Genomic DNA, 26,049 nt, shown 5'->3' with positions numbered 1-26,049 from the left:
TATTTTATTTGCAGTTCTTAATTTCTTATTTATTTTGTTAAAAATACAAAACCATTATTTCTATTATCCAGATAGAGAATAATAATTTAGGATAATACTTAGTACTATTAGTTAGTCTTTGTGAATTTGACCTTGTTTGCCTATACACAATTGCATTCGTACACTTGCGGCGTGTAAAGAAATAAGCAATCAAACATACACTAATAATTCTAAATATTTCTCATTCTTCGATTCGTGATTCTTGTGTCTTTGCACCACTTCGAGCTATAAGGATTCCAACTATTACTCTTCTTTTATCGAATGCTCGCGATCAACTCCAGTTGCCAATCCAGTCATTTTTTGGAATATAAATTTTAATCAATGACAGTTCTTTGTGGTTTAAGGGGACACAATTTTGAAGAGAGATAGAGAATAAGATAACGCGAGGGAGGGAGAGCTAGAGAGAGAGAGAGATTCGGATGGGTCAACTTTTGATAACTTTAATTTGGATAAAATTAAGTTATTTTGAACGAGTTAAAAACAATTATTTCCATAAGTTAAAATATATTGTATATTAGCATACAAATTTTAAAAGGTAACGTGATAATTACTAAATTTTCATCTAATTCTAATTTTACTTACAAACTTTATAAAGTAGCCTAAAACTTTAAAATGTAGCGTAGTGATTACCGAACTTTCATCGAATTCTGATTTTGCATATAAAATTTAAAAAGTAGTATTGTAATTATCAAACTCTTGATTAAATATGATTTTGCTACAAATGAGATTTCAACCAAATTTACTACTAATATGGCGAGCTGAATAATAAGTTCACGTAATTTCAAATACTAGTATTTGCAATGTGTCTTCACATACGTCGTTTTATTCCCTCATCGATTATGCCATGTCAATTATTCAGCTAGTGATGCTAGTATTAAATTTGATTAAAATCACAATAAATAGCATAATCGTATTAAATCAATAATTCGATAATTATCACGCTATGTTTAAAGTTTATATGTAAAATCAGCATGTTATAAAAGTTTAATAATTATCATGCTACCTTTTAAAGTTTGTATGCAAAATTAGAATTTGATAAAAGTTCAGTAATTATTTCACTACCTTTTAAAATTTGTATGCGAACCAGAATTTGGCGAAAGTTTACTATTTTAGAGTCAATTAAAAATAAACTTCTGAATTTTATTTCTCAACGAAAATATATAAATTGCAGACGAAATAAAACAAATGCGAGGGAAAGAACACAAGAATTTGCTCAAATGGAAGCTGGAGGAAAGAGTTGCGAGAGAGCAAGAAAGAAGACGCGAAGAGAGGTATATTGGACTACCCTTCAATTAAACTGAATTGTTTCCTGTAATCATTGTGTTTTTGAACTGGAAAAACGAGCGATTTCAATTTAATATCGGTTTCGCAATCCATATTCGAAGGCAGATACTGGAGAAGAAGAAAGCAACCGAGAACAGGATCAAAGCTGCTTCTTCGGTGAAAGATCATCTCACTAATTTCCCGCATTTTCGTCACTATCGAGGAAACGGTCTGTCCGCATCTCAATCTTTGTCTCTTACAAATTTTCTGATATTAAATATGGTTTAGGTATGTGGAACCAATTGCTAATGTGACGGCATTGTAAAAAATAGATTCAATTTTCGTTCGCGGGGTACTTTTGTGATTTTTCTTCTTCTGTATTATTTTTGTTGTTGTTGTTTTGGATTATTTAAGAGCACGATATATGCTAAGTAGTTGACTATGGTTGTCCTGTGACCTTTCATGGCTGCATGGTGGCTGTTCCAGTACTGAAATTGTAACAGCACTCTATGTTTTGGAAATTAGGATTTGGGGGATAGCTGAAAAGAAAGCTATGGACTTTCTTGTCTGCACTAGAAATCCCAGAGAAACGCAGGGCTTTCCTATTTTTCTTGTCTGTTAATCTATGTATCCTGCAATTGATGTATCATGCTGTTTAAGGAGACATGCTATTGTAATTGTTACTCTTTCCGATTCTTGTATTGGACGCCTTTTGTTTTATATATTTAAAGTACTATCTGAATCATGTCATTTTCAGGATTGCATGCACATTTAGAGTCAGGACGTGGCGATAGGCTCCCAGTTCGTACAAAACAATACATTCAAAACCTTCTTAAGGTAGCCTTCATGGCATACAATAATCCTTCTATCGCATTTCTCAAAACATACTTAAGTTGATTTCTGTTTTTTCTTTGACAACTCTGGATGCATTTTCTTATTCAGTTAAATATGGAGGCACCTTTTGGATCAGAGTGGCCAGATGAAGAAAAGATCAAGAGACGGGATACGGTTGCACCAGAAGCTCGTTACATATTTGTGCACGAGGTATCGGATGAGGATGCTGATAAAGTGTCAGAATTAAGGGACATGGGGAAGGCATGCAACTGTAATGGCCCTATTGTTGGTTTTGTACATTACCGATTCACTCTGGAGGAAGAAGTGCCTGTACTTTATGTCTATGAATTACAGCTTGAGCATCGTGTTCAAGGAAAGGGACTAGGAAAATTCTTAATGCAACTAATTGAGCTTATTGCTTCTCAGGTATGGTCACATGTTCCTATTTTCATTTAGCTGTAATATATACTCTCATATAAATTTTTAGTGATGCTCGGTATGGGGGTTAATGAGGTGGGGAATGGGAACAATAAAAAGAGGGTTGCTTGGCGTGGCAGAATCATTCCCCCACTCTCACTTTCATTTCCAAAAGTGGAGAATGAGCCATTTTGTGTGTGTTGGGGGGCTGGGTAGGTATGACCCATTCCCATTCCCCATAAATTGCTAAACTTCCCTTAAAGTACCTATGCAGTATAGTGATTTTATGTTAGGAAAGTTCGTTTGTGCATATTAGTTCACAAATGCTAACCCCCTAGTGATGTCTATACTATTACTGAATATCTTACTGGTGTTCTTTGAATTCTCTCTCAATTGATTTCACTAACATGGCCTTTGAAATTTTAACGCCACTCATTTTCTGGTAGAAACAGATTTCTCCTAATACCTAATGGTGAGGTTCCTCTGTTCAGAGAAACTCATTGCTTATCTTGCTACTATTTCAGAATGGAATGGGTGCTGTGGTTCTAACTGTCCAAAGAGCAAATCCATTAGCAATGAACTTTTATATCCAGAAACTGAGGTGGGTCATTGTGTATACCACTGTTTGAAAGTATTTAAATGGTCAATTTATCATTTCTTTCTTATATATAGAATTGGAAAGAGAACAAAAGTTCTGAACCGCCAACTGTCAGCCAGGGCTATGTCTAGTTTGAAAAACATCACGGTCCTCTAGCTAATCTATTCCCAATTATAGATCACTTAAATTGGGTTTTACTCTGTGTATTATGAACATATGACTTGTATCCATGAGATTTATAATTTCTCTTTGGTTCTGCAATGCATTATAAGGAATAGTTGCAGCACATGATCTTTGACACTTGACTTCTGCCTGTCTGATGTCTGTAGTTATTAATGACAAGTAACTACTATATTGAAGACCTGATATTTCTGTTTCCCACTATAGACTCGATAGAAAGAATTTCTCCAACATCATTATTTAGTAATGGTTCACTCAGGCTGACACTTTTAAGTCACTTTCAAGATTCTTTGGGGGATGCTCCCAGCAATTTACTTATAGGAGAATGTAAAATGTGAAGTATGATTTGCTATTGCTTGCCTAAAATTGTTTATGTAGCTTTTGTGGTCAGCACATTTAAGTCATGATGTTATGGTCGAAAATGTTACTTAGCAAACTGCAAATTTTATTTTGGCAAAATTATAATGACTTTCATGTAACAAAACAATGTCTTGTCTCGTAGTATATTTTATTTCATTAGATATTGCTGAAGAATTTCATTATACAAGGGACTTCAATATTAAAACCATAAGACATTTCTTCTGTGAAATTAGTTTTTTGGCTTCCATTTCATGTGTAGCTTCATGAAGAGAAGAAAAAGAAATGTTATTCTCGCAAGTTATGTGTGATGTCCACCTACAATAATATCATGCTCGACAGAGCCCAGTTGCTTGGGCAGTTCCATGACTCTAATGTTTCTTTGTTTTTGTGTTTTTGGTGGGGGTGCTATTTGCATGGGTGCTAAACTATTCTTTATTGAATTTTAATCTCTTGCAGGTACACAATTGCTGCAATTTCACCCTCAAAAGTTAATCCGGTTAGAACACTTTATTGATACTGACAACTTTTATCCAACTTCTCGAACATGGTGAAAATTTGCTATTTTAAACCTTGGAATTCTCATATCCATATCGCTTTCATCTGTATTCTCTTCTTGCAGTTGGGTCCAGAGAGAAACTATGAGATACTTTGTAAGTCATTAGACCATGAAGCTCAGGCAGTCTTGGAGGTGTGTTTATAATTTTAATTCAAGGGTATTTAACATGTACTCATATATAATATTTTACAGCCAATGCAATTTGATGCCTTTTGTTGTTAAACCATGTAAAACAGTTCTGAACATGAATTCTATGATTGAGCGAACTGCTGTTTTGCTTAATGGAAAGTTGGAAACCCTTAGAAAACTTGTGAAATTTTGTTATAGAATGATTGACCACGAAGTCTGGCACTCTTGGAGGTTTAAGCTCTATAGTAGCGTGTCCATATTTATCTCACAATTCTATCTAGTGTACTTACATAATATCTAGAGATGTCAAACCTCGACCCACTCAGCCCAATTTTTGGACAAGTTTGAGCATCTTTTAATTCGCCTGACTTGATCAGTTTGACACCTCTAACAATATTCAAGAAAGGTGAAAGAAATGATTAATTTATCAAAACAAAAATTAAAGGATAGCATTTTTGTCAAAAGAATAGATAAAATTCTTTCCTGAAAATAAGGAATACGTAATACTAAGGGGGAGGAAGAGAGACTAGTCCCGTCCTCATGGGATTACTAATTCCTATAAGAATGATGATTTCCAACTGTAAAGTAATACCATGTCATAAGATAAGGAATGAACACATTCCATTCCCACCTCATTCCTGCATACCAGCCACTCCCTAAGCTTATTGATTTGAAAATATCTTGCTTGAGTTTATGTACAGATATTCCACTATATTTTTGTAACTCCTTTCCCCCCTCCACAGTTACAATTGATTTTTGTCATGCAAGCTATGATAAGGATGCCAATCTTAAACAATATATATATTAGTGACAGTAACATACTAAACAATCTTCATTTTCATGGCAACTTTATTTTAGTCAACTGATTCTTACTCTTTTATTTGTCTAGTATCTTCCATTTTATTTTAAATTCATTATTCATTTCTGTGAAAGTTCAACTTGAATTTAATAAATTTTAACAATTCAAAAGTTGGGTTGTAGACAATATTTCTCATTGTATATCAGCACTCTCTGTACCTTTGCCACCATAAATATACATATCTAGCGACGGGGGAGCGGTGGAGGTGGTACATTAAGATTTCCTTATATACTCTAAGCACTAGGCGGCTACAAAATATAGGAATTATTCATTCAGATTTACTTAAATATAAATTGGTTTCTGAATCAGCAGTTCTGCTTGACAAGTTGCTGCCTTGCATTCCTGGGAGTTTAGACACCTCAACATATGCAGTGAACCTTGCGTAAACAGGCCTATGATCAGATAATCTAGATTCAACTCTGTTGTACTGGATCTGCTTCAGTCCTTTGCCAAACCAAATTATTCTATCACACCTGCAAAACTTCTACTTCTATCACATCTGGCAACAGTTAGCTGGGTAGAAAATTTAAAGGGGGAAATGACTCACCATGCAGGAGCTCGCATTCTCTTCACTTTTATTTTGTGATCGGATCCATAATAGTCATCTGAGTTCCGGTCATATTTATATGTAGGTGCAAACTCAATTAGTTCTTCATGCCATTCCTCAAAGACACGTCCTTTGTTCATCTCAGCTCTCAGCTTTATTTGAATTTTGCAGAATTGAATTATTAGGATAATTGACGCTTGCTATTCTAGGTGAATTTCAATTTTTCAATACAATCAAATGTTTTCCTTTGTTTTTTTTTTTACCTGATCATTTTTTAACAATAAGCTCCATTCTTTATTCTTCACCAAGGATCTTGTTGTATCCTCAGGCAGGTGAATCCTGTAATTTAAGTCACCTAGCCAAATCACCCGGCTGTTGTAAAACAGGAGCAACTTTCTAGCATTAGAGGCTACATGTGTGGATCCAGTATTCATATTAAGTAATGTTTTGAAGTGATTGACCAAAACAAGTTAGAAAGGATCTTAAATAAAGCTCAAGTATATTGATCATATTTTTCCATGTATAGAAGGTTAGCACAACAAGTTATCAAGTGACTATTGCTTTCAAAGAAAAGAAAATCAGATCAAGATATTAAAGTTCACATTAAAAAGTTCAAACTTAAGTTCATCTGCCATAAAGAAATAGGCAGCATAATCACCATAAGATCAGAGCGATAGATTTTATGTACATACTCATGGTCTAGAATTTTTCTGGGCAAATGCTGGAGGGGTTCAGGTGGAAATAGGGTGCGCGCCAATATATGTGCTGCATCTGCATTTCGGTGTCTCTCATCACCTTCTTTACCACCTGAAGCCAAATGGCTACATACAAAACAAAAGCTTGTTTCATGCAAGCAAAATCTGATGGAGACTGAACCCTGTTATATAGTATAGATTCAGTTAGTTACTTTATCTGGTAAATCAATATACTTGAAAACTAATACGGAAGAAATATTGCATGCAATATACCATGCTTTCCATCAGAAGTAGTTGAGTTAGTTTTTTTTTTTTTTTTTTTTCTTTTTTCTTAATCTGTGAGATTTTATGATTTTGTACTAACATTCATCAAGGCAAATTCAAACTAATTACCTTGTTTCCCAGGCGCCCCAAGATACCACATCCAACACATGAGACACCCAGATTGCTGATGTACTGGTGTAGGTCGGTTCTTGCCCACATGGTAATATAGATTCCTACCATTTGTTTATTTATTATGCATTTATAATCTGTGGCATTTGACTTGATAGAACTCTGTGTTCTTAGGGGATAAATTCTTTGTGACTCTCCAACTTCTGTCTTTTGTAATGTATCTTCCGTTAGTGTTCTCTTGTTGAGGGCCGCTTTGATTAAAGAGTTCCAGTGCTTTGAAATATCACTATTTTCTGCCGCCAAAATATTTCCAGCAGTGAGAGGTACAATTTCTTGAAACCTGACAGGGAATTATTAGTTAAAAAAAAGTAATTGTAGTTAAAATCATAGTTATGTTATTTTGCATGCTCATAAAAGTTCAAAGATTACCCCAACACATATATATCTGCCATGGTGTCTTGAGTACTGAGCCACTTGTCGAGGTTCAAGTTGTCTGGAGGTCGGATGCCTCCTACATTCCAAGAGCCTACAAACACTCTTTGGTAGGAGAAAAGAGAAAAAGAAGAAGAAATATTTGGTATCAGGTTTAACTGTGTCTAGAAGAGTTAAAAATAATTTAAAAGGATTCAGCAAAAGAATAAATGAGAAGAAGGTTAGAACTTAGAAACATAATGGTTATAATTTTTGTGCCTTGGAGCATAAAGAAATTGACCGTACTCGAAAGATCCTTGAGGAATACAATACTCTTGGGAGCTGAAGTAAGCTTGATTTGAGTTTTGTGCTGAAGTTTCTGGCATATTACCAAAGTGTGGAATGAAAGAATCATCGACCACTCTTTTCCTAAGGATATTACTTGCCTCCATGATAAGCTCTGCAACCATGATGTCAACGGGAAATCTCTGCTTTCTTAAATATAGAGAAGTACATTCTCCTACTTCCGTGATGGAATGTCAGTGTTGTAGAGCCAGTATTCTTTATAGGTGGAAGTGAAACCACGAAAGTGCAGAAAATAGTACTGGTCATATACAGCTTATGAAAGATATATAAGGTAGGTGAGTGGGTGAATATGTAGGGCCTGACTGAATCCAACAACAATAGTGGGAAAGTAACGAAATGGAAAGGGATGGATTTGGCTTGTTCAAAGGGGCTTTTAACGGTGGGCTCTACTGAAAGGAAAGTAAATCTTGTTATAGCAAATTATTAGTGATAATGATGTATAAGAAATTGAGACAATCTCAACTTGGAAGTAGGACTAACTTGCATTCAAAGATCTCAACAGTCAGCACCCTAGCTTAGAGACTTACTGCTCTTATTAAGATAATTATGAGCTTTTACTTTATAAGATACTCAGTTATCACAATTTTCTTATCTGCATTACCACTTGATGTTAGAGTCAACGCCGAAAAGTCTGAAGAAATGCAGCTTAAAATAAGTTTGAGATGAGAAATGCTAGACATTTCGAGAATTAGGCAGGCGATAATTGCTGCGCTAGCAAATCCTTACCACATAAAATCTTTGAATTCTTATTTGTTTTCAGTGGGGTTATTGGCGTTTCTTTTGTCTGCCTCAGTTTTTCAACTGCTACTTGCTTCTCTTGCTGTTATTATAGATAACTCAATCTGCTGTTTTTCACCTAGCCTGTTTATAGCTTAACTTCTATTTTATTTTTATTGTGAAATATTAATTGAATGATTCTGGGACTGTAAGAACCTTGAGTTCTTGTGATGATATATATATATATATATATATGCTTATTGTATTATGGTTTTGCCATGTTGAAATAATCAAACAAATCATGCTTCTCTTTTCTGGGTTCAATTTATGTTCAATCGAAAAAGAGATTATATATATATATCCTCTCTTCAACTCTTCTCTTAGCACGTAGATGTGAATTATGGAGTAAAAAGTTTACTACGATCCAATTAAATGATATAATAGTGCATTCGTGGGGTAATTTTCTTAGCTTGAACAAGGCGGCGTGTATATTTTAGGCGTTACTATTTGCTACCAAAAGACGAAATTCTGAAAAATATAAAATAAGAAACTCTTTCTCAGGTTTTAATTGGTTTAAATGTGGTGAATTTGATTTATATTATTATTTTCATTTTGAGCTTGTTAGGTTTGTCTAATACTTGTAGTGTATATAAATGAGGTATAATTAGTGTAGCGTGAGACGTTGTAATGCAGTTATGATTTAGTAATATAATGAACGACCAATCAACAATGGACAAACAGGCAACTACTATTAAGCAAATCAGATGAGATTGCTCTGTTTGATTTCAATTTTCATGTCATTTATAAGAGCATCCACAATGGTTACACGATAGTCATTACACGATAGGGCTATCGTGTAACCATTGCGGGAGAGGTTTACACGAGGGTTACACGTTCTATCGTGTAGCCCTTTAAACGGTGATTTTTTTTTTTTTCAATTTTTCTTCTCTTTATAACTAATTCTATCATGTAACCCCACTGCAGCATCTTTACACCATGTGGTCCCCCATCATAAAGTAGGCTATCATGTAAGCTATCATGCTCTAATAGCACTATTGTCCTTTACGTATATAGTCCTCGCAATCTGATTGGCTGGCCGGTAATCACAAAGCGTACAAATATTAATATTATTACATTACAAATAATGGTAGTGGAATTAATTTAATTATTATTGGTCTTGGGGCGACGTTACAATTAGCATTAAAGAAAATCAAACCAATCAGCTTCACTACTAGTGAAACAGTTGATGTCGCGTCTACTAAAAAAGGTGATCAAATAGGATGGTTCATGGAGAGGGGACCATGTGAAAAAAACCTAATAAAATGGTTTATAGCGACATATGTTAAGTCAATATACATAAAGTAAATAAAAAGGTTTAAATCATGGAATAGGGTATTTATGTTGTTTTCAGTTGGGGGCGTATTACTATTACTTGCCAACTATTTCAATAAGCCAATTTTACAATGGGGTGCAGGCCATCAACTTTGGCATTTCCAAAACTGTCATTCTTTTCTTGATTTCTTTATACAATGGGTCAATTTATGTGTATTTCAACCAATTAAGTTTCTTGATTGAGCCAACCGCGAATATATTACTAAAACTTCCTAGTAAAACAAAGATAAGTTTTATACGTATATCCATGTTGCTTTTGTCATATTTGTCCATTCATAAGTCTAGTGTTCCACTTTAATATGTATACTCTTATGTTTTTAACTTTCTTTATACTCAATATTTACAAATCAAAATATTTATTGATTGTCTAGCAAATCACTTTTGATGGGTCACTTTACACATAATTTTCAATCATTTATTAAAATCCGTATCTCCAAAATCACACTATACTTTTGATGGAGAGATGAAGTATTAAAAGTGTTAATAAACATACATATTTCCTATATATGACTTCATGTGGGTCGTGCAAATAACATTTGTATTATATATATATATATATAAAGGAAATGGTCGTTTATAAATTATTGATTTTTTATTTATTAAAATTTGGTTTTACATACCAATTTTAAAGTTTGACGTGATAATTCTTAAACTATTGTCTTAATCTAATTATGCTATTAATCATGATTCTGAGTGGCTAGCCAAATAATTAGTGCTGCATAATCGTTTTCGCATGACAATTGATTGACTTAAAAGATATTACTCCATCCATCCCACCTCCATAGTCTACTTCACTTTTTCACACATATTAAAAAAATGCAATAAATAGTGTTTTGAAAATTCAAATAGTACTTGGAAAATCCAAAATATATGTAATTATTCAATTTTGCCCTTATTTATTCTATGTTTGACTATATTTAAATAAGGTTACTTTGGTAAAAAAAAGAAATTTAATGTAAATTTAATTTAGAAAGTGAACTATATTGTGGGACATCTAAAAAAGGAATAAGAGACTATGAAGGTGGGACGGAGGGAGTATCATTTATGAAACAACGGCAATTATTTAGCTAGCCATATATATATATATATATATATATATATATATATATATATATATATATATCAACAGTAAATTTGGTTGTAATACTAACTGAAAGCAAAATCAGATTAATTTAATAGTTCAATAATTACCATGTCAAACTTTAAAATTATTATATAAAATTAGAATTTAATGAAATTCAATAATTGGTAGACAATTAACTAAAAAGGAAATATTTCCCTCGTATATGTGTATGTAGAACTAATTGAACAAACATTAATATGCTATGCACATGTTGGACTAATCAAATAGATATACATGATTGAGCTAATAAAAAACACAAAATTTGTCTTCACAAGTTGTTTAGTGGTTAATATTCAAGATCAAAAGTCTTAAGTAATAGTATTAGTTAAGGGCTAATCGAAATCGGGTGAACTAGCCCATGGTCAATGGTCTGGGTCCTGAACTGTTGACCATGGGTAGAAACCGAAACCACCCTAAATACGATCCAGCTAAAGGCCTGGAAATTGAAACTGATTTCTCGGCGATTTCGTAGCAGGTATGGTGTAGGGGGGTAGGGGTAGGCCTAGGGTGCATACGGGGTGGCAGTTGCAGCAGAAAGCTTACGATTTTGATGGAAAACCAGTGGTTTTAATACTCATTTTTTTTCAAATTCAAATTTAATTTTTCCCCCTCGTTTTTATCTATAAATATCCCCTCCTTACCACCTTCAAATTCATCTCACCGGAACAAGTCCTTCCCGCCGGTCACAGTTCACCTTCACGGTGAACCGTGAATCGTCGGTTTAGGCTCGGAACCGATGATTTCCGGTCCGTGGACAACAAGAGTCTTAGGCTTGTGTCCACCGTTACTCGATCTTTAAATTATGTTTATTTGGCCATTAAAAAAACATAAAATCTCTTGTGGTTAATATTGGAGGTAAAAAGTTCAGGTTCAAGTCCCTTATCACATGATCTCTAAAATAATTTATTCAACAATGATTAAAATATAAAATGTTGTATATTAACCAATCTAATACTTTTCTTGATTTACAATTTTTGAACAAATTTCCAGATATAACAATACGTATGAAAAAACCAGAATTTCTTGTTTTGTTTTACTACCTTTTTCATCGAACGTTTACGTCGGAAAACAGGGGACGTGGAATGTTTTCCTCCTTGGGCTTGGGAATGGAAAACATGCTTGACGTCTAAGTTCTGCATAAATAGCTCTATATATATACCTATCCATTTATTTCACCATAAATCATACAAAAATACATTTAATAATCAGTCTCTATTTCATCATAACTAGCTACAATTAAATAAATTAATAGAAACGACAACATATATGTGTAGACCTAACAATATCTTTGAAAATCAAAATATTGTTCTCTGCCAACAAATACTTGACGGATCCAAAAGAAACTACAAAAACAAGTTCTCATGCGATATACTTTCTCAATTAGAGTCGAGATCGATCAAAAAATAAGAAATAGAAAGAGACCATGAGAGATAGTAATTTGTAAATTGGATCCTCCATTATGAAATAATGTTTCACTCTATTTTATTATTATTTGATAAGCATTAGCGTAATCACTACATAAATTCAACTTTTAGAAGAAAAGATGCAAGTGCAAGGCCTTCTGTTTGATAAGAAGAGTTAGGATGCAGACAGCATACATTTCCGTCATCGCTTACCTAATTATCAATGATTTTGGGTTAAAAAAAATAAAAATAAAAATGGCTTTGTGAATGGATATAGTATTGTCTTGTAATATACAGTATGAAATGTGAGGACCATTTAACAATCCGGATAATATTAATCTCAAGTCATCCTAACTATTTATAGTTATTATTATGATTTCGGTGATATATAATTGTGATAAGTTGGCATTGCATAATTTGTTGCGAAAATAAAGTAATAGTGTGTGATATAGTGATGGAACTCGAATTCATATTTAATTTGTTATTGTTTCCAGTATTAGAAGTGGAATAATTATATTATTTGGTTTCCAGTATTGTTCCCATATCTACCACGGTTGCGATATTATTATATTCCAACTTCGGCGGCACTTTCCTTTTTTACGAATTAAGATAAGGTTTTTTAGAATTTGGGCTGTGCCTACCACGGCTTTGTTATTTCTCCTGGAAATTAACATTTTCAATTTTGAGTGGAATTTTTTTGGGATGAGTATTAGAACTCCAAGTAATAATGGAGTAATCCAAAGTTAATGCCAAAATAAATAAAATTCGAACATAGCAGAGCATTGAGGGCTGCGATTTCGGCTAACATTTATGATTTGAAACGGCGAGCCCAATGAAGCATCATCGATTACTCTACACCTTTCCTTTCTAATACAAGACAAGACAAGACAAGATAAATCCAGTTTTACATTTCCCAATTAGGAGCAAAGATTGCTCTTCTACATAAAATTAACAAGGCTTTGTATATGGAGAGCTGTTATTCATCAAGACAAGTGTTTCATCGCCTACTCGACTCCGAAATGTCTGTTTCCATCAATGCCCACTGCTCCATATCTACTATCACACTCTGCTGTTCAGCCATGATATTATGTGCTCCATGATCTCTTCCTTCTCTCGCTCGAAAAGTAGATCATGCAGGAGCCCTTCATAGAGCACAATGTTTTTGTCACTCGATGAAGCCTCCTTGTACAGCTTCTGGGATGCTCCAGGGTCGGTTACTGAATCATCACTGCCGTGAAGAACAAGAAACGGCACTGTCAGCCTGCTTAAGTTCTGCTGCAAGTATGCCGTTATCCTAAGAATTTCATAGCCCGTTCTTACTCTAATGGCTCCAGTGAATACTAGTGGATCTGAATACTTTGCCACTAGTGCATCTGGATCTCTTGAGACTGCAATGCCTCTCTTGTTTGCCGCACTGAATTGAAAACGAGGAAACAAGAAGGAAAACACCGGAGCCAGCACCTGAAACCAGAGAGGAACACTGCTTCATGCTAGAAGCTACATATAGAGTTTTCCAGAGATATATGTAAAGGAACGTGTTGTCACATTTGGTTTTGAAGAATAGGTCTATTAGGACTGACAAGTTATTATTTTAGAATGCTCCGTAAGTGAATGCCAAAGATTTGAACTTACAGCAAAAATTGGATGGGATGGCTGAACTCCTATGGCAGGCGAAGTTAATATTATGCCTGCTACGCGCTGTTTCACTTTCGGATCAAGTGCTGCCTGTTCATCATGCATGTGAAGTAACATTCATCGATTAGCTGTAAGTTTAAGAGACTCGTAACTGTGACAGTGTAAAATGATTAATTAACATATTCAAATATTACCTTCAAAATTATAGCCCCACCAGTGGAATGTCCAAAGCAGAAGCACGGAAGTCCTGGATTTTCAGCTAAAACCTTGCTGAGAAACAATTTCTGTTGACCGTAGAAGATGGAGAAATCAGCAAAATCTTTGGAGTTCCGTACCCATATGCAAAACTTAGGTGATAATTGATATGGTATAGAAGTGACGATCATACCATATCATTAACTGCATCATCAAGAGAATGAACATAGGCGTGCAATCCATCGCTGCCACCATGTCCTGAAATAAGGTAAAGGATTGAGCTAAGAGGCATAGATCTATCTCCACATAGTACTTGTATCATAAAACAAAATCAATCCAGCAAAAAGTGCTGCAAGCTCTGTACATCCAAGTGCTTCATTCAGAATAGTCATTTAACTATTATTCAAAAAAAAAAAAAAAAAAAGAACAGAATTAACCATCTAAAACACATTTACGCCAAGGAATCACAGCAAAAACCAAACAACACACAAGACCAAAGTCTGCTCAGAAGGCTGTGGACCGAGTTACCATGAAAGTGGTTTCTTGGTCATGGCAAATTTATTCATCAACAATTCAGTGTCCTATTTATTCCCGTAAATTGCAACTGCCTAACTTGACAAATTCACTTAACAGGGGCAATTGTTACATTGCTACATGCATTGGCTAGTATGGAAGAACTATGTATGATGTTTAAGCAGATGTTCATTTCAGTTTCCTTTTCTTGAAAAGTTTTCCTTGTCCAAATTTCAGAAGCACGACTGCTTCCACCAATTGTTACATTTAAGGTAGATGTAAAGACTCAAATAACATGCTTACTCATGAAGGAGGCTTTGCATGTTACTTTTAGGCACCAATTGCATCCACATTGAAAATTATTCATACCCTGCAACATCCAAATATATATGCATGGTTGAATTCTATTACATCTAGACTATAAAATAGTAAAACAAACAGGGCTTTCACTGCCGTGATCATCCAGTAGTTGAAGAAGGCAAAGAATACTTTTTGAAAAGGATTGAGAACATTGGTAAATCGAGGAAGATTAATCTCCATCTAGCATTGAAATGATTGTATCTTCTTGGAAAACATGCTGACTATTTATTTGTAAAACAGCAATGAATATTTTGTTAATGCCACACTTAAAACATTTTGTTTTCTCAACCTGTAATGCTCTCTCTCTCTCACACACACACAAACATACACGCATTTCCAAGATCATTGACAAAGGTCCATAAAATGTGCAGTAATTGACTAGGAAATACCCAATTCGGCCAGGTCCTCAGTGATTACGAAAGGTAGAGATAAGGTCTCCTTTGTTCCCCCCTATTCAACAAGGTTACTTTCTTCTATATGGAAGAAAGAGCTCAGATTGAACAGATTACAGTTATATATGTATAGTAGCATTGAAAACCAAAAAAGACATTTCCTACTAGAGGGCACTCACATATAAATCAATCCTGCATGATTACAAAAAATATTTAAAATAGACTTCACCTACACAGGCTGAACTATTTAAGTAAAAAGGGCACATGCATCCTTTATAACACCAAAAAGGGTGTTGTTACACCACATTTGAGATAGTTCTCAAAAGATTTCAATTTTATTAGCACAACTAGAGTCCAGATCAAATTAAAGGTAGTACAACATCTACCTTCACCCGTTATGTTCTTCGCCCGCTTTGTTGGATAGCCACAAAATAACGAGCATGAAGTAAAACACATGATATTGCAAAAAGTAAGAATTTTTCTCTATTTTTCCTTCTTATAATCCAAAAGAGAATAGTAAATTATTTATTAAAGTGCTACTCACACTGAAAGTATTTCTGCATCATACAAATTAATTCAGTAATTTCAACTCACCAATCCAGTCCATTCCGTAAACTTTGAAACCATTTGCATTTAGTTTCTTGGCGAACGCATCATATCTTCCACTGTTTGAAAAACACACACACATACCTTTAGTGCACGTAAGGATAAATAAAAATGAAAAATCAAAATGAAACAAAATTGAATCAGACCCATTACTATTCTCTAGTAAGGCGCAGACCTGTGTTCATTGAGACCATGCAAGAGAACGACCAGTCCCCTGCACACCAGAAAATAAACATGATAAACTCTAGTTGTTTGGGATACAAATTCAATAAAATTTATGTGACACATGGAACCCCTGCACACCAGAAAAGAAACATGATAAACTCTAGTTGTTTGGGATACAAATTCAATAAAATTTATGTTACACATGGAACCACGATAAAAGGCAGAAAGGTAATGCACCAACAAGGTGAACGTTGGATCATAAAGTTCTTGTTATGGAGATGTGCACCGCAGCACCGGTACATGTAATTACCCTTGAATACATTAGTCATGATGTAAATTGGATTGCAGGCGATCCTTTCTAGTGAACTGCGATGCTTATCTGAATTATTTTCCTCAACACTTTAGATTCTTTAGTGAATAGAGGAAAATGATATGTTGATTGAATACTCTACTGGTCCAGACTTGCAATATGATGTAATGACAATGGGAATTCAGAGTTGTCTGCAACTAAGTTGCTATTCTTCCTAAGGCTGTCAAATCTACAAGACCTTCAAAATGTATGCATGCCAGGTACCATGATAAGAACAATGGAGTCCAACTTCCAGTTTGATATTGAGCATCAGTTTCTACTGGTCAACTAGGACCTAAGAAGGCAATGTATGTTGGAAATCCTTTGTTAATATCACCAATCTTGTTACATTTTATAAAAATGGTAGACCAAGATGGCTTGGTCATAACAAGACTTGGAGAGCAAACCAACCAGCAAACACCATCAAACTCCGTGGAAGTTAAATCTATGTTGACAGAGAGGAGCGTTATAATCAGCTTGCTGTTTTATTGTTTTCCTTGATTCGTGAAAAATAAGCTACTTCCTTAACTAGTAACTTATCCAGAATCCTTTCTTATCAGTTGAGTTAGAGAAGAAAAGTCAACGTTTCTTTCATCTCTGGTCTGGATAGGCTCAAAATAAAAGCTATCACCAGAAACCAGAGATGCCAGTAATAATTGGTCTCAAATTGACTGCAGTGCCAGGATATCCCAGGAATTGCTCCAAGTGAATATCAACTGACAATAAAGAATTTGCAGAAACTTAAGTAGTAAAGCAGCAATATCCTATATTCCTCCATCTTTTCCCAAAGAAATAAAAATACTTTGATGAAGAAAACAAGAGACAGCCTCATAAAAGCTGTTCAAGATTATGCAAACTCTTGGGATTTGTCAGAGTATAGGTGACTAATACAAGAATTTCAGTTATGTAATAAAAATATGTTTTGGAGTAGAAAACAAGAGACACCTCATGAAAGCTGTTCAGATTATGCAAACTCTTGGGATCTTGTCTGTTAATAGGTGTCTAAAACATGAACATCAATTTATGCATGTTATATCAAATAACATTCGGGGAATATTCTTGTTGACTAGCATCGACATATTGTGTGGTCAAAACTCACTGTTACATCTTGTACAATCATCACACTCAGATTCTATAACACGATGAAACAAGAGTGAGCAGCAGAAGCATATACTGCTATGGTAGCAGTGCAAGAATGATGCCTGGAAGAGAAGATTACTTTATTTCCATTTTATAAAATTGTCTGGCCCATGAACCTTATTTTTTGAGGTGTTTATTTCAATCAATTCGTTGTTAATCGGTTCACCTACGCTCTATCTTAATGTGCAAATGCAATTTTTTATTCCTTAAAACAATCAATTTCCACTTTTAGAACAAAAATCAAGACATCAAGTTCATTAAAACTTTTAACCACCATTAGAGATTTTCCAGTTTGCCTTCGCCATGCTTCTTATAGTCACGTCAATGTCCCAGTAAGTTTAAATTGGTAAGATGCTGAAATATAAGGCGAAACTGAAACGGGACCCTTCGTTGGCGGATGTTTCTTCTAGCAGCTACAAATCCGACCACATTAAAGAAAATGACAAAACAAACAAGGAAAATATATTGAGAAGACAGACATTAAGGGAAAAATAAAAAGACATTTCTTTTCCTTCCACGAGTTAGCAAGAAAGGCATAATACACCATTAAATTAAATTGTACTAGGTTCCGTCGTACCAAACTGCATGTAATTTGTTTTAGTGACGTACAAAAAGGAAACATGGTTGTCTACCATACTCAAGCAAAACGAAAAATCAAATAATAATTTAAATTACAGAAGTTAACGAATTTAATTACCTGACTTGAACCACAACGGGCGTCCATGACTGAGTAAAAATAGTATCACCTCTCGACGTAATAAACAACGAATACGCCCTCGCCGTACCCTCATTATCTCCACCTCCGTTATCCTCCTCCACTCTCTTAATCGCCAGCGCCCTCCGCGCCGCCACATCTTTGTCAACAACCGCCGCCACGCTCTTCATCGGGACCATCGCCGCCGGCACAGTCACCACCTTACCCGTCGTAGCCAGGGCCTTTTCCTCCTTCCCGCCGCCTTTCTCCGGAGACTCGGGCGCGGCACCCACCGCTGCGCACCGCTTCCTCCCGCGGAACGGCAGGAGGAGGATCAGGAAAAACGCGCTGATCAGCCGCAATACGCTCCTCAACGCGCGTAGAGACAGCAGCGCATTGATTCTCCCGCTCGCGCCTGAGGTCAGCATTACGGTGGCTCCGTCGCTTGCTTTCGTCATCATTCCGGTTTTAACGGATATCAGCTTCGGCGGTTTGAGATAACACGTTTTCGTGATTAATGGAACTTTGTTGAATTTTAATCTCGGAATTAAGATTGCGCTAATATTTGATCGGAAAACACGCTCATTTGGAATTGAAATTCTAGGTTTCGGAAATGCCGAGCAAATCATATACCAGAAAATTGGGGAGATATTGCCGCAAAATTAGCAACCCACAAAAGCTGGTAAAGAATTTTCAGATATTCTAACGATTGCAGAAGGTAAAAACAAGGGGTAAGTAAACAAAAACACAGCTTTACAAAAATTCCTCCTGAAAAAAATGCAGAGGAAATTGAAGAGGTGAAAATAATAGATTCGGATATGAATGAAGGGGAAAAATCGAAATGGAAATTGATTTCTGTTTTTGGGGCCGAAAAAAATTAGGAGGCGGAATAAATAGGTGGGAGAGAAATGTGGGTCAGCCCACCGGGCGATGGCCTACGGGCTGCCACGTGTACGAATTACGCGGCGGTCTGTTTATTTTTTATTATTTTTATGGGGAAACAGTACGAAGGAAGGATCTTTGGAGGACACGTGGCGTGCGAATAGTGGATTTATGGCCTTGTGGGGGCGGGGGACGCTTTGAGGAGATGGAGCTACATATCGCCACGTGCTGATGGGCGAATGGCCATGATTGGAACTTGAATTAAGATAAGATGGTTGTAATTTGTAAAAGATGTTAATAAGTAGGGGCATTATTGTCCGATCAGTTGCAAACATTTTCTGTGGAAGGGTCTAGGTATGAGAGTCCTAGAGAAGGATGAAACATGTGGAGCTATGGAAAAAGAGACTAGTACTAATCGGCTAAAAAGGGAACAAAAGAAAAAAAATGATATATAGTCTTTTTTTTGGGGGGGTTAATTATCTTTAAATTCATAACGTTTTTATGGAATTGATTTTTATTTTTAATTTAAAAAATTTATTTTTAAATACATAATTTTTTATTTTTATCTCGGCTGAGAGCCAGATGACGGCCCTACCGGAGTCAGAGACGGCATCTCGGAACTTCTGAGCCGCGGCGACGCTGGAAGAACTGAGCGGCAACGGCAATTTTGACTGAACTGGATCGATAGAAGCTAGGGCTCTGATTTTTGTCTCGTTCGTGTAAGTAAGTAATCTGGAGTAAGAAATGATTAATTGAGAAAGGAATAAAAGTGAGGGAGAGAAAAAATGGAGATATGGAGAAAGGCGGCTGCCGCTCGCCGGACATTCTAGAGGCGGCAGCAGAAATCTCAAACAGAGAGAGAGATGAGCGGGTTTCTGCTTTGGCTGTCAACGCCTCATCCTCCGGCCCTTAGCTATCTGGTAGTTGGTCGACAGGGCAAGGGGGTTGAGGAGTGAAAGGGCGGCGGCGATGGTGGCGGCAAGGGCGGCGACGGCGGGTGGGGAGAAGGGGAATTAGGGTTTGGGTGTGGGGGAGGTTGGGGAAGATGATGATGTGGGTTTTTTTTTCTTCTTTTTTTTCTCTGTTTTTTTTTTCCACATGTCAATAATATGCTTAGGTGTCAATTTTCAACTGCCACCGCATCAATTCCGGCTGCCACCATGTAATTTTCGGCGCCGTTGTAAGAAAAAAAATCGATCACCGAACAAAACGAGACAAAAATGAAAGGTTATATATTTAAAAGCAGATTTTTTAAATTATGAGCAAAAACCAATTCCGTGAAAACGTTATGGATTTACAAGTAATTAACCCTTCTTTTTTTTGATAAATTATAGTATATGTAAATAAAAAAATTTAAAAAGCACATGACGAAGGATTCGAATCCAGGGCATCATGTCTTTGACATTAACCTCCTACCGTTTAGGCCAACACACGTCCACAATGCTAGTTGTTTTGTTCATAATAAGTGTGATTTTTTTTGTTAATTTCATTTATTCATAATAAATATTTTTTTTATTATTTTAGGACATATATTCTTATATTTTACCTTATTCACATAATATTTTAAAAAAATCCATCTCATAAATCATTTATTTATTACTACTTAACAAATTAATTGAATGGATATTTTTTAAAAAAATAAATGGAACACTTCCTCTACTCTATACACATTTCATAATATTTTTGATCATAGTGATTGATGCCTGGATAAGGAAGCGAAGATTTGGTTAAATATAAAATTACCAAATTTTAGAAGCCGTCCATATGAAAAGACAATACATGAGATAAAATTAAGTCATTATCCTCGTCGATCCTAGCATCTACTTCCAGTTATTAGTGAAAATTGATTGATGAATGACTATATAAAGTAATACTCACAATAGTATAATGGGATTAGAATTATATATGTAGCACATTTTTAATTGGTGCCGTCCAACTTCTGATATCCCCAATCCCAACTCCACAAAAGAAAGAATAAAAATTCCCAAAACAATAGTCTAAAGATGATCCTCTCCCATGAAAAAAAGTGAAAGAAAAAAGAAACGAATAAATAAAGAAAACTAAGACGTTTGAAGTGCAAATGAAAAGAAGACGTGACAAATTCTGTGTTCACTAGTCCTGATCTAAGCAAAACTTTGGTGTGGTCGTGGACGGTCGACGGCAGTTATTAATTACTATTAGTACTAGTTAATTAAAGATTACTAACTATTAATTAATAATTAATTAGAGTTTAATTAATACTCCCTCCGTCCCAAACAAAATGTCTTGTTTTCCTTTTTAGGTTGTCCCAAACGAAATGTCATGTTTCCTTTTTGGGAAAAAAATAAGGGATAATAAAGTGTCTAATTAAGTGCTTTATTGTAGGGCCCACTAAATTTTTAACTTTACACAACACCACTTATACTCTAATTAACTTGCTGCTTAATAATTGTGCCCAAAAGAAACAGGACATTTCGTTTGGGACGGAGGGAGTACTATTTTTCATTTAAAATTTAGTTAAACTAATAGATATATATATAGGGTGTGGTTCTAAAGAGAACTACATTATTTGTGAGTTTGGGACGGAGGGAGTACTATTTTTCATTTAAAATTTAGTTAAACTAATAGATATATATAGGGTGTGGTTCTAAAGAGAACTACATTATTTGTGAGAACGTGAGAACTATCAAATCTAATGTATCCACTGTAAAAATTAATGCATTCGCTGTTAAAGTTAATGCACTAAAAAAAATAAAAAAAATATTGCTTCTTTCAGGATTCGAACCCAGAATCTGCATTCATCCAACAAGATGATGTATCCACAGTAGATCTTGATGATGGAATGACTGAAAATATTTTCTTTAGTGGTTCTTTTCTTGAACCTCTCCTTATATATTTATATATATATATATATATATATATATATATAGGGTGCCGCTATTCAATGGACTTCCCTTAGTCTATAATATAAGACTAATTTATAACCATAGATTGTAGATGATCTACGGCTGGATTTTAATTAAAATCTTGTGTAGAGTGCATTTAATAAACTAAATTATGCAGGCCGAATTATGACGTAGGGGTAAAATCGGCCACTCGAATTTGACTCCCTAAATTCTCTATATGGTAGTTCCGATTCTGTAGCATCAATTAAAAGTAATATTAAGATTTGCAATGATTACTTGTAAATATGTTCAATGGAGTGACGAAATCATGGTAGTAAATGAATTACACCTAAAAGTTCACCGAATCATTTTGAGGATTTGAGATAAATTTGAATTTTTCTTAATCTTGTATGCTCAAAATAATTATGATCCTCTGAATCAAAAAAAGATTGTTCATCTTCCCACAATCAACACAAAGCTCTCTGCGAAAACAAGGGTTTTCGTTCATCCCCTCCAAGTTGACTGATAAACTCGCCGGCCCTAACGCGCCGTCCGTTAGCAAGGCGACGTAAATGGCAAGAAGCAATTCTAATGCAACGGGTGAGATGACCGATTGTTCTAGATTAATTTGATCTCCTCTTCCATATCTACACTCATTTGGTTCTGATTCTCAATCCAATTAAATCTTCAAACGAAGAGGCGACGCAGTGGTTCTGGTGGTCGGCGTAGGTGGAGGAAGGCTGGCGCGGTGGTTCTGAATCGAGTAGGCGCGCTAACGACGCGCGGGTTGGTACGACGCGCGGGTTGGTGTCTGGACGGCGCAGTAATTGCAGGTGAAGACGGTGGTGGACTGGCGTGAGCTGTGGTGGTGGCGGCGGCGCTACTGATCGCCGTCTGAATCTGACGGCGACGTTGTGTGCAGGAGCGACGCACGATGAGGAGGAGGCGGCACACAGCGTTCAACCATTTGCTGTCCCCGAGTTCCACCTTGACGACACTTCATTCCCGCCCACAGTCCCCAACTTGGCCCTATGAATCCCCACACAAAGGTCCTCATTTTCAGCCCTCAAGAACACGATGGAATCCCCCGCCACATCCTTGCCCAAGATCATATGCAAAGGCAGCTCAGTCGAATTATTTCCATGAATTATTTTTTGTTTATGTATGAATTATTTGTAATTCACGGCTGTTCCATTTTTTGTGTATTGTATAGTTCATTTAATAAATGAAAAAATTCATACGGATTTGTGGCTGAAGACTATGATGAGTTCCTGATTGCATGAATTGTTTTTGATTTATGTATGAATAATTTGTTTTAACATCACTCTATATATCTGTTGCATGAATTATTTTTAGTTTTTGTACGAATTATTTTTGATTTACGTACGCATTATTTTTAGTTTTACGCATGAATTATTTTGATTTTCGTAAAAATTATTTTAGCCTCAACTCTGATTGTATGAATTGTTTTTGGGTTTCGTACGAATTATTTTTGATTTACGTACGAATTATTTTTTGTTTACGTACGAATTATTTTGGGAAGATATTACCTCTATTAGCGCAAAGATGATGAAGTCTCTCGAATATTTACCTCTGTTATCAGACGTGGGAGTGTATGGATGAATGAAGAAAATATGGAATTATATAGTGTATAAGCGTAATCTCTTAAATTATGGAAAAATATTAATTAATGAAATGTAATTACATTATTAACCTTTTCCTTATTTTCGGCTGATTACATACTAAAATATCTAGCCAAATCTGACCGTATATATTAGTGATATGAAGAGCTGAGATTTGGTCTTATTTTATAGGTTAAGAGTGAGTCTTATTTTAGCGCAACCCTAGCTATTCAATGGACTCCCCTTAGTATATAAGATAAGACTTCATCACAACCGTAGGATTTATAGGATGGACGGTTGGATTTTAATTTTTAAAAATGATTAAATTCATTTATCATTTCTTTTTATGCAGAATTGGAATACATTAAAGGGTAATTTTGACATATAATTTCAACGCAAATCTTCTCAGTTTGACCTTCCAAATCTTTTGCTCAATATACTCCGATTCTGAAGCGTGATTTATTACTAAAATTCAAGAAATACGTGCATACAAGAATATGTAAAAAATGCATGCATGAAAAGTTAAAAAATTCAAGAAGACCAATTGTTAACTTAAGAGGCCTATGGATCAAACCTCCCAAAAATTGTTGGATAAACCATATGAAGGATCAAAAATATTCATGTAGGTATAAAAAAATTATCATACAATGACGAATAAATAAAATGCATAAGATATAAACCCAGAGTATTACAAAATATTCAAATATGCATACGAAAAAATTCGTTCAGCAACATTTAAAAATTCTTCAATTGCATATAAACTTACTTTTGATGTTAATGTATTGAAGTTTATATTCAAGGGAAAAAATTGTGAAAAAATCAAACTAAACTAAATGCATAACTAAAACATTAAAACGACATAATTAAATTATGATTAAATAGAAATAAAATATTAAAATTGTTAGAGGACTTAAAATTCTAATATAAAATAGTCATTGTTAGATTGCATTATAACTAAACGTAAAACATTACAAAATATTCGGATATGCAAATGAAAAAAATGCAGATTAAAATGATATGAGAAAAAATCGTCAAACCAACTGTAAATATGCATGTATGTTTTCGCAAAATATTCACACAAGCATACTAAAAGGAATAATAAAATATTGTTACATGTAGTAATAAAATATGCATTCGGCAAATATCAAAAATTCATGGAAATAATAGTTAGGATGACGTGATCCCACAAATCGTGGGATTCATATTAATTAAGGGAATTGTATTTACCTTATTAACCTTATAGTATAAATAGGCTAACACCTATCCGAAATGATCTGGCCGTCCATTACAATTGATATCAAGAGTGGAGATTATGTCTTATTTTATAGCATAAGATTCAGTCTTATTTTAGCGCAACCCTATATATATATATATATATATATATATATATATATAGTGAGAACTACAATTTTCGTCATAACATGAGAATCATTAAAATTACTGCGTCAACTGCTAAATTTATTGCACTCGAAAAAAAATAAAAATTTTGCTTTATTCAAGATTTGAACCTAGTATTGCATTCATCCATCAAAATGATGCATGCACCCTAAATTTTCATGAGAATGACAGAATATAGTTTTTCTTCTCTTGTTTTATTTATTGGTTGTCAGTTGAATATATATATCGGCCACATAGGAAACCATCACCTCGATCTAATTCATCCTTGAATATTCCCTTTTAAGATGAAACATGACCTGATTAATTGTCTATCAAAATCAATGCATAACAGTTCAAGTCGGTTATGGACCCATAGTTTGTTGGAGGAGCCCAATTTATTAGTTGATAGAGAACTTCAAATCCATCGGAAATTTTGTGCTTGAGAATAGTAAGTTTTGAAGTAATAATTTATGGTTAATTTATTACTTTGACTAGACAAATAGTACTATTTTTTATACTAGAATAAAGAAATTTTAAAGATCGCATAACGATGGACTCAAATCCAGAACTTCAAGCCTTGAGCATTAATCACATACCGATAGGCCAACATACACTGACAATTCCATTACATGTTCGTCTAGTTTCATGTATAAAAACATGTCTTACCTGAAATATGACAAATTTTGTGCCTGAATAGTAAGTTTTGAAGCAATAATTTATAACACCTAGGACACGTTTGGTATTGGGTTATACCCTGTATTAGGTAAATTAATCTAGATTAATCTAATGTTTGGTATTCTCGAACAAAAATTCGGCTGGCCCAGGTATAATACAAGGCCCGGTGCTAAAAAACATGACTAACCCCGTTTAATAATACCACCTCCCCTCCTCCGACTAATTTTGCATCCCGAATCTGGTTTATTTTTTGCTACCCTTTGCACCCTTTTCGAGGAACAGTTTTTTTGCCCTAGCT

The 26,049-nt window shown here is 34.9% G+C and overlaps 3 protein-coding genes across 8 annotated transcripts; 1 reads left to right on the top strand and 2 right to left on the bottom strand.

Annotated features, from left to right (window-relative positions):
* Positions 1–1,176: 1,176 nt before the first annotated feature.
* Positions 1,177–7,156, top strand: LOC131020146 (uncharacterized). Of its 4 annotated transcripts, none has more exons than XM_057948834.1 (8): positions 1,177–1,310; positions 1,425–1,531; positions 2,060–2,139; positions 2,245–2,562; positions 3,078–3,154; positions 4,148–4,187; positions 4,311–4,379; positions 6,883–7,156. In XM_057948834.1, exons 1-8 carry the CDS (start codon positions 1,225–1,227, stop codon positions 6,910–6,912), a joined length of 807 nt encoding a protein of 268 aa, XP_057804817.1. In that variant the 5' UTR covers positions 1,177–1,224; the 3' UTR covers positions 6,913–7,156. The 4 variants fall into 4 exon arrangements, 3 of the variants coding, with proteins under 3 accessions (XP_057804817.1, XP_057804819.1, XP_057804818.1); XM_057948836.1 differs by having other exon boundaries at positions 1,183–1,310; positions 1,429–1,531; XM_057948835.1 differs by having other exon boundaries at positions 1,194–1,310; positions 4,311–4,341.
* Positions 5,352–8,392, bottom strand: LOC131020145 (type IV inositol polyphosphate 5-phosphatase 9-like). 2 transcript variants are annotated; one of them, XM_057948832.1, is made up of 7 exons: positions 7,588–8,392; positions 7,300–7,407; positions 6,871–7,210; positions 6,475–6,659; positions 6,046–6,121; positions 5,783–5,934; positions 5,352–5,708 (listed from the first exon to the last, which is right to left on the bottom strand). In XM_057948832.1, the coding sequence occupies exons 1-7, from the start codon at positions 7,749–7,751 to the stop codon at positions 5,504–5,506; spliced, it is 1,230 nt and encodes a 409-aa protein (XP_057804815.1). In that variant the 5' UTR covers positions 7,752–8,392; the 3' UTR covers positions 5,352–5,503. The 2 variants fall into 2 exon arrangements, with proteins under 2 accessions (XP_057804815.1, XP_057804814.1); XM_057948831.1 differs by having other exon boundaries at positions 6,046–6,154; positions 7,588–8,390.
* Positions 8,393–12,991: 4,599 nt separating this feature from the next.
* Positions 12,992–19,207, bottom strand: LOC131020144 (uncharacterized). Of its 2 annotated transcripts, XM_057948830.1 has the most exons (8): positions 18,335–19,207; positions 16,159–16,197; positions 15,972–16,042; positions 14,306–14,370; positions 14,112–14,201; positions 13,915–14,007; positions 13,603–13,743; positions 12,992–13,510 (listed from the first exon to the last, which is right to left on the bottom strand). In XM_057948830.1, exons 1-8 carry the CDS (start codon positions 18,958–18,960, stop codon positions 13,508–13,510), a joined length of 1,128 nt encoding a protein of 375 aa, XP_057804813.1. In that variant the 5' UTR covers positions 18,961–19,207; the 3' UTR covers positions 12,992–13,507. The 2 variants fall into 2 exon arrangements, with proteins under 2 accessions (XP_057804813.1, XP_057804812.1); XM_057948829.1 differs by having other exon boundaries at positions 12,992–13,743; positions 18,335–19,206.
* Between the last annotated feature and the right edge of the window lie 6,842 nt (positions 19,208–26,049).

Source organism: Salvia miltiorrhiza, chromosome 4 (assembly GCF_028751815.1).
Source record: "Salvia miltiorrhiza cultivar Shanhuang (shh) chromosome 4, IMPLAD_Smil_shh, whole genome shotgun sequence".
NCBI lineage: Eukaryota > Viridiplantae > Streptophyta > Magnoliopsida > Lamiales > Lamiaceae > Salvia > Salvia miltiorrhiza.
The sequence above is the reverse complement of the archived record's forward strand: the minus strand, read 5'-3'. Positions and strand labels throughout refer to the sequence as shown.